The sequence below is a fragment of the Pagrus major genome, chromosome 10 (genome assembly GCF_040436345.1).
Source record: "Pagrus major chromosome 10, Pma_NU_1.0".
NCBI lineage: Eukaryota > Metazoa > Chordata > Actinopteri > Spariformes > Sparidae > Pagrus > Pagrus major.
In genome coordinates, this window is record NC_133224.1 from 21,023,844 (window position 1) to 21,039,191 (window position 15,348).

The 15,348-nt window shown below is 42.0% G+C and overlaps 1 protein-coding gene across 1 annotated transcript in view; it reads right to left on the bottom strand.

Moving 5' to 3' along the window:
• The window catches only part of ppp2r5b (protein phosphatase 2, regulatory subunit B', beta), a 42,290-nt gene that overhangs the window by 11,806 nt on the left and 15,136 nt on the right, over positions 1 to 15,348 (bottom strand). Inside the window, exons 2-7 of the mRNA XM_073474546.1 lie at positions 9,080 to 9,276; positions 7,337 to 7,438; positions 5,927 to 6,019; positions 5,139 to 5,269; positions 3,579 to 3,638; positions 155 to 263 (exon numbers count right to left, since the gene is read on the bottom strand). Coding sequence (XP_073330647.1) covers positions 155 to 263; positions 3,579 to 3,638; positions 5,139 to 5,269; positions 5,927 to 6,019; positions 7,337 to 7,438; positions 9,080 to 9,276 — 692 coding nt within the window. The remainder of the gene's footprint in view (positions 1 to 154; positions 264 to 3,578; positions 3,639 to 5,138; positions 5,270 to 5,926; positions 6,020 to 7,336; positions 7,439 to 9,079; positions 9,277 to 15,348) is intronic.

Here is a 15,348-nt window from a genome sequence, read left to right on the forward strand (position 1 = left end):
TGGCGTGAGGTACAACAGACAATCAAATAAACACCTGTCCCCTGCTGCTGCACGTCTGTGGTGTTACATAAAGATTGCCAAAGTAATCAAAGGCAAACGATAGCTTAGCAGTCTATTATACAAACAATTTAAACATTGCTCAACAGTCACTGACCTGTGCGTGGAAGATAGAAAGGGACTTTGCCGTGTGTAGCGGGATGAGAACCCGAACCAGGAACTGCTTGTGTTCAGCCTTCAGGGGCAGGGCGAAGCCATTTATGATGCTGGAGAAGAGAAGAAGACAGTTAGAGATACACTTAAATAGAAATAGCTTATGAATTTCTCCATTTCCACCATTAAAACACAACCTTGCATTACAGACATTGCATTATTTACAAAACGTCACCCACGGAAGAGCCACATGAAGTCATTTGTCCAATCACCATAGCCATATATCTCGCTACATCGCTCACTTGGTTTGTTCTCGTACACGCAGATACGCTCGTCAATGAGTTTATGCTACGTTTGTCAATGAAAGTGGGGGGAAATTAAAGGCTGCGACCTCTACAATTTGCCTGAAAAGTAGATTGTTGACATCTTCAGGATCTATAAATGTATTTGCCCCGCTGCTTCAGCACTAGATTAGATGTTACAGGTGATCCACAGTAGCAGAATAAACCATCATCCTGTGAGGACGTACCATCGCTCTGTACTCTCACAGGTCACGGCACTGAAACAATAAACACGTCACATATCGCTCTCTTAACATCTACCATTCGACGTCTGTGTTAGCGTGCTCATCCGTCTGTGCAAGTCGCAGTCTATTCTTGTGCTGCGTCCATTTCCGAGTGACTGGACGAGTGCGTGGTTCTGCTCCGCTCACTGTTACACTGACTGACAGAGGTAGTTCAGCCTACGGAGGGAAGAGCACGAGCAGAGGAGGAGTGGGAACTAAACTTGGAAACACTTATTTAGAAGCGCTCTGAGCTGTTTGTCAGCTCGCATGAGCTATTTATCTGTTTGTCTCTGTGGCAGTCAGTCAGTCTACCTGCCTGCCTGTCTGTCTGTCTGTCTGTCTGCCTGCCTTCATTTTCTAATAGCATCTTTGTCTAAAAAGAACATTCCTTCAGTGATGTCTCCCTCCTGCTGTTCCTCTAATCTTTCTCTCTTCTTCCTTCTCACCTCTCCGTCTTCTTCCCCTCTCTCTCTCTCTCTCTCTCTCTGTCTTTCTGTACAATGCATCCTCCCTCGCCCATCTCTCTCTATCCGTCTCTATGTGTGGGCGGAGCTATAAATACCTCTGTTACCACCAACAAGAATACAAACCTCTCTCTCCTCTCCTGCTCTCCCTCCTCCTTCCTCCACTTCTGACTCACCGTTCACTCGCTCATCCTCCCTCCATCTCCATTCATCCCCCCTTTCTTCTCACCTTGGTTTCATCCTCTGCTGTATCTTCTTCTCGCTTTTTCTCTACACTAACCCACAGTTCCCACGCCTCAAAAGTCATCATTCACTTTTGATTTCAGGTGAAATAGTGGTTATGGGTGAGAGGAAAGGTTTCGGATAGTGTGTGAGCCTCTTTATCCTTCATGTTGGGAAAAAAATCTTCTAGCACTTAACCAACATTGTGACAAAACACCCCAGCCTCTCTAAATCTCTTTGAATCCAGCCCCTCTTTTGAAGTCTTTTTACTTTCTTCTATGTTTAACATCAATAAAGATTATTTAAAGGCACCTCTGTCTTATTTGTGTCGAATAACGCAAGACAAAGACGGAGGGCACGAGCTGGAATCCAGCCACCAGAGTGCCTTTGAGGAAAATAAATATTTATTGACTCTAATACTGATTTGTTTGTTGTGAGTTCTCATCTTCCATCTTCTCTTGTTTATCCCCTTTCTCCTTCCATCTCCAGTTATGTCTCAGTCTGTCAACACTATTATATCTGTTTATCTAACAGAAACAGGCTACGTTAATGTAAAATGTCCTCGTTAGCTTCTCTCTCAGACAGTACAAAGTGACAGAGCTCTGTAGAGTGTCTAGCCTGCTTCTTAAATGGGAAACACATTTACTTGCCCTAATTAAGTAGGATAGCATGACAACGGCTAACAGCTAACCAGCTAGGTTGTCATGAAGCATTAGCTTGGACTATCACTCAGCGTCAAAGTGAACAGCAGAGGCTTGTTGGTTAGTTACCTCAGCAGTGTTTTGGGTTTTTAAAATGTTACTCAGAGAAAGACACATAACTCTGAGATTAGCAGAAGACTTAGCGGCAACGCTAGCTAACGAGAGCTGGCTAACACTGTTGAGACTTGCTCTTCACTTCAATGCTGAGTTGGCTAATAATCCGAGCTACTGCAGTCTGTCTATTTAAATCCAGCCTTCTTTTCAAGTCTTATCCACTTCTTTGTGTATAATATAGTCAATAGAAAGTTTCTGAAGGCTGCTACAAGCTACTTAGCCAGCTAACTACTGTAGCTATGCTGTGTTGTGAGCTTGAATTATTACTCAGCCTCAAGGTGAAGCGCCAGTATTAGCTGCACAATGTAGCAGGTTAATTTATCAAATGTTCTTCAGAAAAAGACAAATAAAACAGGCCACAGCAGCTAGCTAACAATGCTAATACTTGATGCGAATAATCCAAGCTCACAACCCAGCCTAGCTTGTCAGCCTTCTCATGAATGGTTTAATCAAATAAGATAGAGAAGCATGACGTGTGAAAACTAGACAGGTTTAAGGGTGTTGTTAAGTATACCCTTCCTCCAGTCTCTATGCGAAGCTAAGCTAGCCACACCCTGACTGCAGCTCGGTAATGCACAGAGATGAGGTTGATATTGATTTTTTTTTTTTTATCTCACAAAGAAACTAAACGCATCCCCCAAAATGTTGAACTATTACCAAATATTCCTTCTTTGTACAGAGGAAGTGAGGAATACAAATGAGATAATATCTTGTTCGTACTTATCCTCCATTTTCCCTCTCCCTTTTCTCTCTCTATTTCTGTCATCTTTCCGTTCTTCTTCTCATTGATTTGTGTACGAGCACAAGCAGAGAGCAAGACATGTTTGTTTATCAGTTTGGCTTCCTTCCTTGCTCTCTCTTCATTTCCATCTTCCTCATATTTCACTTACTGGGCCTCAGAGACAAAACAACAAACTACGCAAACCTCTGAATCATTTCTCATTTACGTCTTTACCTCCCTCCTCTTGTTTCTGCCGCCCCCCCACCTTAACTAATTTTCCCTCTGCCTTATAACTCATTTCTCACTCCGCTGGGCTTTACCAGCAGTTGTGTTTGCCTGATAAGAAAGACGGAGCGATAAACGCAAAATAAATTCATATTGGTTTTAGTGTTTAGCAGTTGCAGTAGTGGTTACGCTTTGTTGCAAATTTTCTTGGTTGCTTAATTCGATGGGTTACCAGCTGTCTTGTAAATTGGAACAGCTGGCCAAGTACAGTATGTGTATATGTAAGTGTGTGCATGTGTACGTGTGTGTGTGTGTGTTCTCCAAATGCATTCATCAGCCGTGATGTACTACAAAGTGTGCTTTCCTCCAGAACAGCAGCGTATGCTAAGTGTCTCTGCGTGATTGTTGGTACAAACCTGCCGAGGATTTCCAGAAGCTCCGCGACTCCGTTGAAGTGCTCAGTTTCATATATGAACCTGCAGATCAGATACAACACATTACTTGTAATGATTTAAGCAAGTTTCTAGTTTAACACAAGTAGAAGTAACAAAAAAAACGACTGCAATTCTAGAAACCCATGCATCAAACGCCCTGGCAGGAACTGGGAATAGATCAATATCATGATGTACCAAGTCTGAAATACAACTCTGTGATGATATCATGCGAGAGAGAAATGGCGCACAACACCAGTTAAGCAGATTTATGCTCGTACTGTATCTTTTAGCTGTCAAAACACTGGAAACGGAGTGTGTTGCAGCACTGCAGCTCTACCGTGCTTGAATAATATTGCAAACACAACAATTCAGCCACACTTGGTGAAGGGAAAAGATGAAACGTGAACTCTTGTTAGTCAGAGCTGCTTAACCAATCATTTGAGGAGATTTGTGTCACTACACAATGATTTATCAAACTCTGAGGACAGACGCAGGATGGCTGATTCAGTGAGTGTTGTGACTGCAAATGCGCACAGTCATGTTTGTGTACACCTTGTGCCTGTTTGTTTGTGGCAGAGTACCACTGCGACTGAGTCAGAAAATTAAGAGCTGGAACATTTTGTGCTTCTCAAAATTTTGAAATGTCTCTTAAACCATGATGCCACTTGTCACAATACAAAACAACGCCGCCACTTGTCTCCCACTCTCCTCTGTGTTGTTGTTCGTGCCCTATTCACATCATATCGCACAGGCCGTAATTACAAGCAGCTATGTGGGAAAACTATTAATGTCAGCCCGCCAGGGGTAACTCAGAGTCAGCCAAAGAACTACAGAAGCATCAACAAATTTGTAGCAGGAAAGCCAAAACCAGAGGCAGTTACATATGGAGAAAAATACAGTATTAACACTCATATAAATGCAGCTAATGAAAGAGAATCTTTACGCTGTTCGTGCCTGGTTTCATGTGTTAAAGGTGCAATATGTAAGAATTTTAAGTTTTGAAGTTGTCTATGTATTGTGTTGCAGGGATATCTACTGAAGTTATCATGCTAACCAGATAGCAAAGCATAGTTCTTATGCTAGCAGTGTAAACACCAACGCTCCCCTGGCGCTCCAAGCAACCAGTCTGGACTGAGCTAACCAGCTCATAGCAGCTACAGTTGGCAGCAGTTAGCGGTTTCCCTGGTGACATGCTGCCCCAATTCAAACGAAATAGCTGATTTAGCTTTAATTTTCTTCAATCTGGTCTTACTTCAAGAGGGTAACCAAATGATATGTGAGTGCTCTTGATAGCAATAAATATGCCTCCTGACTTCTTGTTTAAAGTTGCAAACAAATGTTCCTGTTTTGTGTTGTAAAATCATCTTTATTTGTTCCAGTGACGCACCGAGCTAAAAAACAAAATGCACTGCACAGGCCATAAACACAGCTGTTCCCCCCGCTGATGGTCTTTGTTGGCTAATGTTTGATTTATCGATGTTGAAATGCTATAAATAGTGCCTTCAAACCCTGTGCATTGGATTGGTGAAAGGCAGCCTGTACCTGAGGAAGATGTTGTTGATCTGTTTGCGGATGTAGGCTCTGAGGCCCAGTAGTTTTCCATAGACACGGTGCAGGATGGTCTTTAGGTACTCCCTCTCCCTGGGGTCCTCGCTGTCGAACAGCTCCAGGAGCTACACACACATATGATAATTACACACACAAGTAGAGCATGCTTGTAATGTGGCTCCTGTGAGGACCTTTTCTTACTGCAATCATAGGTTAACCTTCTCAACCCTACACCCAAATCCAATCTTACATTCATGCTAACTACTGTATTTTCACTCCTACACCTGATCCCTTACCATACAATAAAGCCTACCAAAATAAGTTCTGGTGTATTTGTCTGTTTTTTCCTCATTCATTTCCTAAATAAAGCAGGATGTTTCAAAGAGGAGCTTCATAAATTTGTCTTAAACGTCTTAAAGGGGCTCTGTGTAACTATCTGTAGCAATTTACACATATTAATCACTTTTTTATGGCCATATGTGAGCAGATTGTGACGTGATGTGAAAAATTGGGACTTCCCCCATCTGTCTCAGTTGCCTATACAAGCCTGTGGATAATTTGTTTAATGCTGCTGGACTGTGGATTTCTTTGTGAAGAACTCGGTCCAAAAGATGTGACTTTATGCACGCTCTCGAGTGCCTCAGTGCATCTCTACGCTCCGCTAACAGAGAGCAACCGTAGCTAACGTCTGTTTAGAAATGGAGTCCAGGACAACAGAGAAGTTCAACTAAATCCCTTGAATTTTAACAAAAGGCATCTTCGGAGGAGAGAGAGAGAATTACCTGCAGGACAAACTTCTGGTCGACGTAGCGTTTGGCCATGGAGGGCTGGAAGTCCGGGCTCTCCAGGAAACGCAGAAAGAACTCGTACACCAGCTAACGGAGACACAAACAGCAAGTAATTAGACGTCATTTAATATATTTAGAGCTATTTAGCTAAAGACTGTTAGTTCACAACCCAGACAGCATCACAAGGATGAAAAGAAAGCAAACAAGACTGTCAAGTCAAGTTCTGTCATTTGTTTTGTACACTCCCAACTGGTAAAGTAGCACAAACACCAAAACGTTGGCATGTTTCTTGAATAAATTGTTTGTGTGCTACCTTTTTACCTTTTCATTCCTATTCAACAGCATGAATATATGATCCTGGTTTAGCACAACAATCAATCTCTGTGTGTCAAGTGTGAAACTGGAGTTGTAGCCTCCAGCTAGTAAGATGTGGTTAGCCAAGCTTAGAAAAAGGAGCGCTGTTTTTATGCAGTTTTGTTGTTGATACGGACTAAACACATGAAAATACATCTTCATGCTAAACGAAGCTAACAGGCTGCAGGCTGTGGATTAATACTGCCTGGACACATATTAGAGTGGTATCAATCTTCTCATCTAAGTCTCAGCAAGAAGGGAGAGGATGTACTATTGCAAACTATTTCTTTTAAAGTTGCTGGCATAATAATTTCATCAAAAGGCAGAAGGAGGTGAGTTGTTGGAAAAGTCTGAGCCCAGAAGTCTCAAAAAGTTGACATCAGAAAACTTGCTCGTATGCTTAGACAGTAACGCTTTATACCAACTGAGCAGGAAAGGGAGAAAAAGATGTTGTTTCATGAGCCAGTTTGGACTTCACGCTTACGTTTTGACTCATCTCTTCCTGAAGGTGCAAAAGTGACTGTATTACCACGCCCAAATGTCATCTGGGCAAACATCACAAGTTTATTTATGAGATGTGACTTCCTTCTTTGTTAGGGCTTCACAGTTTGTGATTCAGGCTGATAAAAGTACAGGTAGGTACATGACAGGTCGTACATTTTTATGCTTTAAACAGCGGATTTAACCGATCTAACAGACTTCAGGCTCAGGTACAGTATGTTTATGTGCAGATAAGTGCTGAATGCTGCATTAACACCAACACCTGGTGGGAGATGTGTGCATTATGGCATTGCTCCCCCCCAACACAGTATATAATATATAGTCAGGCTCATTTTTCATGGTACTTACTGGCACTGTATGTGTTTTACTTTAATAACAAAGCATGTGCACCACAAAACAACATTTTTTTTGGCAGAAAGATTACAAATTCAACACATTTTGCTGAAAAAATTGCCCTTTCCTCCCTTTGCCCTCTGCATGTAATTATGTAAATCTTGAGAATATGGTCATTATTTTACCACAACATGCATTTTTGCATGTTTGATGTACCTGCAGATGCGGCCAGGAGGCTTCGAGTGTCGGCTCGTCTTCCTCAGGGTCAAACTCAGGATTCTCGCTGGGTGGGAGAGTCCTGAAGATATTTACCGAGATCTGGAAAACAGCAAACAAGGACGATGAGGGGAAAAGGGAAATGGGAATAGGAGGAGGAACGTGAGGAAGGAAATAGGAAGTGGAAAAGATGAAAAAGGGAAGTGGATACAAGAAGGGGATAAAGAGAGATGAGGGGAAAAGCAGGTCAGAGAGAAGTGAAATGGAAAGGGAAGGAGGTGGACGGGTAGAAAGAGAGATTAGAAAGAACTACATGACATACGGTACATTCCTGTTAATGTGGTGGATATCCAGGGCTTTATTTCAGGACTGAAAGAAAACTGGGGGATGTACAGTAATAGTTTCAATTTGGCTGATTGAAATCTTGTTTCGTAACTGTCCTGGTGCAGTTCAGTCATAGTCATGACAGAGCGAAAACATCCTTTGACTCATTTCTAGACTTCATTGTGCTAATTTTTCAACATGATGCACATCACAGATTTGTGTCACTACACACAAAATTAGCTCTCCGGATAGATCCAGGATGAATAGCTGGTGTTATAAAAACTAAAACTAAGTTACTAAATCAAGCTTATAAAGTAGGTAAAACAGTTGGCAGTATTGCTCTACTTTACCTGATGACAACTGTCAATAATTAGGGGAAAATAACGGTAATTATGGTCTTGACTTACTTGACAACATGTTTAATTCTGCTGTTTGAGAATCAGGTATTAAGCCGTGCAACCTGACTGCTCGCTATGTCATGATTTATTCAGCAAATGCATCTCCACTGGCCATTTAGTGCTTAAACTATATTGCAAAAAGCAACTGTGGTAAATCCCAACGCTCCTATTCAGCATTATTTTCTTTTCCATTCTATCCTCCTATCCGTACTCCTGTTTGCGTTGGTAAATTTGTATCTCTTCCTTTCACATCACCATGTAAACCTCACTCAGATTTTGAAATACGCTGAATTGTCATGCCATGTCATGTCATGCTAATACGCTGAATTAAGATGATGAACATGGTAACCATTATATCTGTTTACATTCAGCATGTTAGTATTGTCATCGTGAGCATGTTAGCATGCTGATGTTAGCATTTAGCTCGGAGCACTGCTGTGGACTCTTATTATCTTTTTTTGGTGGCCACACATTAAAGCTTTCGCTCACTTTCCTTTCATCCCGTCCCTCTGTCCTATCAGCATTTTCCCATCCTCCTCTGGGCATAGCGATTCCATAACATAAGCTATATCCTCCCCTCGCTTTACCTTCTGTCCTCAATCCCCTCTTCCCTTTCCTCCTCTTCATCTCCTCTGGGACCTCTGGTGCTCTGCGATGGTGTCCACACATTTTCCACTACACTCCACTTTATCTTTCTTATTCCTCCCTCTCTTCCTTCGCCATCTGTGCAGCCTATTGCTACTTAGCACCCTTTGTAAATATCTTTCCTTTCCTTTCCTCGCCTCATCTATCCATCCCTCTCTTCCTTCCTCACCACCTTTTTGTTCATAGTCTCTCCAGAGGTCCTCAGCTGGATTTCACAATGTCTACCTTCTGTTTTTTCCTCCTTCAACCATCTTTCCGAGACTATATTCTTGAGCTTCCAGGTTACATTTTCTGACATTTTGATATCTGTCTTTCATTTCTTTCCTTTCATCAATCCATCCAGCCCCTAACCTCCCCTCTCCGCCTCCCCTCCTACCATCTTTATAGCCTCTGGGTACAGAGGCTCTATGAGGACTCCTCTGCTTGTGGCCACGCTCTCCACCAGCTCGTTGAGGGCTGCACGTTTGATCTCCTTCCCCTTCAGGTCAGCAACGCAGTCGAGGAAATCAAACAGCACGCAGCACTGCTGCAGCTTCTTACAGAACAGGTCATGTAACTCTGCCACCGGGGCGTCTGCATCATTGACAGGTAGGGAGAAAGAAAGAGAGAGAGAGGAGAAATGTTAGCCACAGAGGTTAAAGGACAAAAAAAAAGGTGATGCAGCTCAGCCTAATCTGATGGCGTTTTCTGAAAGGCGCTTTGTGTTCGGTGGTGAATCGTCTGACGAGGTGGGAGAGTTGGAGGATACAGAGATGTATTCAACATGCTACATCTTCTCTCAAAGGTAATGAGGGAAAGAGAGCAGACTATTACTCTACAAACACATTTGTACACACACCCACACACACACGTCCACACACACCTCCCTCCAGAGGGCTGTGTTGTATCTCAGTCCTATTACCTGTCAGATTCGTTCTCAAGACCTGTTCGTCACAATGAAACAACCTGCTGCCGGCCGTCGGATTAAAACCCTGTACCTCCAAAAACACCACTTTTCACAGATGTAGAGAATACGGCTGATACCCGTGGATTACCGTAGACATAGTTTAAATTGATTCCCTGGGGGGGGTAAATAAAATACTGTGCATATCACAGATAAAATCTGGTCTTCTTTACAAAGGTTTATGCATGTTTTCTAGTTTATTTTCATAAAAGTAGACCTATTGTGCTTTTTGTTTTTTTTTCCCCTGTTGTCTATGTTCTTGTGCGTGTAAAGATCATGAAATTTAATAATAATGTTAATGTTTATCAGGTAAAATGTCCCCATCTTAGTTTAGCGTGCCTGCATGTGAACTTTGCTAATTACCAATAAATGCAAAGTTCAACTGAAGCTCATGGGATTCATCCTCTGGAAACAAGAAATGTCAATATGAGATTTTATGGCAATTCACCCAATAGTTGTTGAGATATTTCAGTCTGGTACAAAGTGGTAGACCGACCGACAGTCTGATATCTCCATCCCTAGACCCCACGCTAACAGTGTGGCTAAAAAGAGGCAGCCCATTATACACAATTCCTAATAGTATACTTGTAAGCTTGGTGTTTATTTAGTCGTCACTGGTGCCTGAGTGAATAAATAAAAGAGTGGGTGAACAAAAATAGAGACTAGTAAGCTTAGGGAGCCATGCCACGCTGAAAGAAAAAAAAATGAACAAGACACCGACTTCTGTGCCGCCCCAAAGAGAATAGTGGTCTCAGCCTGGCCCCTTATGTAGGCGTACCACATTTACCGGTTACTTAAAGTTGAACAAATAATCTCCCCTCTGTCAGAAGAGAACAATACAGCTTCACCAATGGCTGGGAAGCAGTCTAGACTACAGTAACTGTGCAGTTGGAAAGAGGATGATCCAAGGCTCACACACACACACACACACACACACACAGCAGGAGCAGATTAGATTTAACCCTTCTTAACCCCCAGGTGGGAAACACAGGAGGGTTAAGGGGGGCTGACTGGAGCGCTTCCAACCCCCAGAACCCCCTCACCTCTTGTGGGCACACCAGGACCATCTGCTTCATTTGGCATGGAGCTGCACAACAATAGGAGGACTGCCCTTTGCTTGATGTGTCAAGGCACAAGACAATGAAAGAGGCCTTTTATTCTAGCAATTATGATCAACTGTGCTTTCTATACTTAAGATGTTAAGTGTCATTATTCACCAGAGTATTTATTCAAAGTCTAAAGTCTAAGTTCCTGCTACAAAACTTAAATGCAAGATTGTGATTCCTAATTTTAAGGATATTATGTATATTTAGTTTAAATTGAAATCCTAATATTACATTTCTATTCAGGCAAAAGTCTCAGAACGTTTCCTTGTTATATGTCGACGACTGTGTGTTGTTTGTGCATAAAGCCTCAGAATACCAGAACTGTTCTTCTTCCTGTTTTTCAGTCCGTTGAACGTTGATGACGTGACCTGCATCAACTTTCTCTGACTTTTCCGCAACTCTCCCTTTTGCCCGTTTTACATCTGGTGTTGACATCTGTGAGTCTGTCCGCTGAGCTGTACTGAGCAGTCAGTTTGTTCTTGAACGGCAGCCATATCTCAGTGACTGGACAAACGTGTGACAGTCGAGTTCACACAGTTTTCTGACTATCTGTGACAGAAAAAACGAAAAGTGTGAAAAGTTTGAGAGGGGGAACTATTTCTTCTCACTTCACTTTGAGAAATAATGCAAGTCTAAATCTGCAAGGCAACTGCAAATCACTTCTGTATTTGAGGTTCTTGGCTGGTCTGAGATAACCGCAGCTTGATTCTTTTCATCTTCCTAACCCTTTATCACCATTTCCTCCTTTCCTTTCTTTCTCGACCAATATATTTTCCTTTCCCTTGATTTCCTTTCTATCTCTTCCTCCTTCGTTCCTTTTCTCTTTTTTTGTTATCCCTACCTCTTGTTCTTCCTCTTTAGACAGACTGTGAAGGTGAAATCTAATCCATTTTTAATGGAGAGTAATTGTATGAAGATGTGCTGTGCTGGGACCGAGAAAAAAAAAGAACAGAGCGAGGCGAAAAGACGATGGGAAGGAAAAAGGCATGTTATGTGTGTTTGGAAGACAGCGAGTGAGATAGGAGGTGAGAAAAACAGAGGGAAGATGAAGGGAATGAAGAGACTTAGTGGGTCATGTGAGAGCAAGTGTGGGAGAGAGAGAGAGAGCGGATGAAAAGAAAATGAAAGGGCAAAAAAAAAAGACAGGAAGTGTAGGGAGATGACAGGCACAGACAGAGTCACGGTACATATTCAAAGGCAAATCAAATGGGCTAAAGCTGTTTATTGGTTGTCAGTGTTGCCACTAGTCATCTTACAGGGTAGAAAATGCTCACAACTGGAAGAAAGAAACACAAACTCAGTGTACAACAAGGCAGTGAGGCGAGTGAATTTTATCTTTCCTTCGACTGTGCTATTATTCAGTCAACACAGGTCGCTCTAGACTCATTCATTCAAAGCGGCTTTTAATATCATGTCAGTGAAGTGATTATAATTTTAACTAAGATCTTAATCACAGGCGGTGAGGCATTTATGACTGAGCAATTTTCACGTTTCTGACAATCTAAATTGGTTCTCGTAACCAACAAGCCTTGCTGCGGTTATAAAATCCAAAATGCAACATTACATTTTAACATCTATGTTTATTTCATCAGGAAAGTCCCTCGAGGTTAAAAACCCATATCGTTAACACGGCACACCATTACCAAAGTTGTATTACCAATTATAAAAGCATGGAAAACAAACAGTAAGAACAGCAAGCCTTGAAAACACAATGCAGCTTAAGCAATTACACTCTTAATTCATTTTTTTTATAAACAGTTAGCTATGAGTACTAATACAAAATGCTTCCAGCTTTGTATTGCTATTAATTCTCTAATTTAACACCCCTTCATTCATTATCTAAGGAACTTACAGTTCTACTTATTTTTCTTTTTAAAACTACGCTAATAAATATTTCCATATCAACACTGGATCCAAGCTTGTAGCACTGCCCCCAAGAGGCTAAAATAAAATTACTGATCCTTTAAAATAACTGAGCCTTTAAGAAACAGTTTTACAGCAGAAACCACTGATGAAGGCCAAAAACGAAAGACTTCTGATCTGTCAGCAAAATCATGCATGTCAACTTACATTTAAAGCAAAACATCACATAACTACAATGTATAATGGGGTTTTAAATGTGCACATCAACACCGCTGCCTTGTAGCTGTCATAGAAGAGTAAAAGATGCTTTGCTGCAGGAGGAAAAGTAATGTGAGAAACCTCTGGTGAGGAAACTCAATGAGAGATTTCCCTATTCCACACATGGAGAGGCTGCAATAGAAGCTGTAGGTGGTTGAAAGAGAAAAAAAAAGTTCTGCTATTGTGGAGAAAGTTTCCACAATAGCAGAAAGTCCAATCCAAATATTTCATACTGTGACAAGTAAAAAAAAAAGTAGACAGGTAGAGACAGGTCACATTCCATACAGTCTAGAAAACCTGGATCAGTTTAAATACTGCAGATACTGAGAGGTGCTGTATGATATCAAATAAATAATAATACTCACAAATGAGGGGATATTAAAATGCCAGACATTTGGTCGAATCTAATTAAAAATTCTCTTAACTAGCATGAGCTGGATCAGGTTAGCAGCCTACTCATCTTTTAAAATATCAAATAACTTGATTCGATGTGTCATAAATATTCAAAGGTGATTAAAATTCCTCAGCAGAAACCCAAGGGAGGGAGACATCTGCTCAGTAGCTACTAGACTAAGACGCCTGTATCATGAAAATGAAACCAAAATAACAAAAATGGGCTGGCTCTGCCTCTTCAGCTTCCTTTTATATTAGTTGTTGTGTTAAAGAAAAATGTTTGTACCGCTTACAGGCAAGAGCAAGAGTTACTGGATTTGTCTTTATGCGCATGGGACATTATCCAGTACACAAGATGAACCATACTGGATAGTTCAAGTGCACCAACAGAAGCTCCTGTCTCCCACTGAAATCACTGCTCCTGAAACGCCTCGTCAGCAGTCTCACCTTTAATTCTGTGACTTTGTGACATCACACTACATCACAGAGTCACACATTTGCATAAGTTTGGTACGTAATTCATTTAGCACAGCTGATCTGTTGTTGTTAGCTGTGCTGGGTCGGGCGCGAGCTGACCAATCAGTGGAGACTGGGTTTGTCGGGAGGGCGGGCCTTAAAGAGACAGGAGGTTTTTTTTTTAGTGCAAGTCATTACCTAAAACAGCTGGGCACTGTAGTTTTTTTGGAAACATGAGGAAATAGTGCTTCTGTTGGGGACTATTGAAACACATTTGGTGCACAAGCGAGTCTTTGCAGCAGGGCGGTGTATATATGGAATAATAATGGAATAAAGTGAAAGGACTGATCAGGATTTGGCGACACAGACGATATACGTTAGTAGCATTAATTTATTGATGATCAATATGAGAAAACAGGGAATAAGTACGCCTAGGAGGAAGAGGCTGATAAAAAAAAAAAGATCTGACACACACCGAGAGAGAAAAGACAGCATGTGACGTAGAGAAGATGTTGGCAGTGAGAGGAGGGAGAGGGGTGGATGCATTTGGTAAAATGAGCAGTAACGTATAAGACTGAGCAGTGCCAACCAGCCTGCAACGACATCAAAACACAAACACACACACACACACACAGCTGCACAAATCTAAATATAGTCCTGCTGGAGAGAGAGACACGGGGAGGAGAGGAGAGGAGAGGAGAGGAGAGGAGAGGAGAGGAGAGGAGAGGAGAGGAGAGGAGAGGAGAGGAGAGGAGGAAGAGTCTGGGGAGGAAACAGGAGGGAGGAGAGAGGGGAGCGGGAGAGGGTTAAAAGATGACATCATCCCCTTTCGTCCGCCCCCTGCTTCTTTCTCATCTTTCCATCACTAGGTACCTCCCTTCTCCACCTCCCCTCTCTTCACTCCCTCCATCTTTCCCTTCGTCTACTCCACCCATCAATCTCTCCAAGGCTTCTTCTTCATCTTCTTCTTCTTCTTTTTTTCCCCCCACAAATGAGCAAGTACAGCTCTGGTCTTTAAATAACAGTTATTCTGTTTGGGGCTGTGTGTGTGTGTGTGTCTGTGTGTGTGTGACAGAGAGAGGCAGAATGAGAAGGAGGACAGCTTCTGTTTTAGTTTCCATGCAAGCCGCCTCTGCATCTCTGTCATTAGGCACACACACTCATGCTCAATGCACAGATACGGTGACGCAGAAAGGAAGAGAGGACGGGGAGGGAGGGGAAAGGGGAGAAGGAGACAGAAGGGATGATCGAGGTAGATAAAGAAGGAAAGCAAGTAAAAAAAAAGACTGTTATAAATAGTCGAAGGCAGCCACAGCAGCTATCAAAAGTGAAGCACCATGCAGCGAAGTCAGGGCAGTATAAATATCACCTTAAGGGGTTTAGGTGCATCTCTAAATAATCTAATCCTCCTGATCCTCCTGATAGCACGTCCACGACATGACAAACACCATGTCTGGGAAACATATACGACACATTAACCATTATCCTGCTAATATACAGCCTGAGGGATGTTATCACATGTGATTGATAACCCTCTCATCAACCATCTTCAGATTTTTGAGTTAACAGCCATTTACCTGCAGAGAAAGGACAGGACAAATCATCCTGCTGCTTTCATTTAGAGCA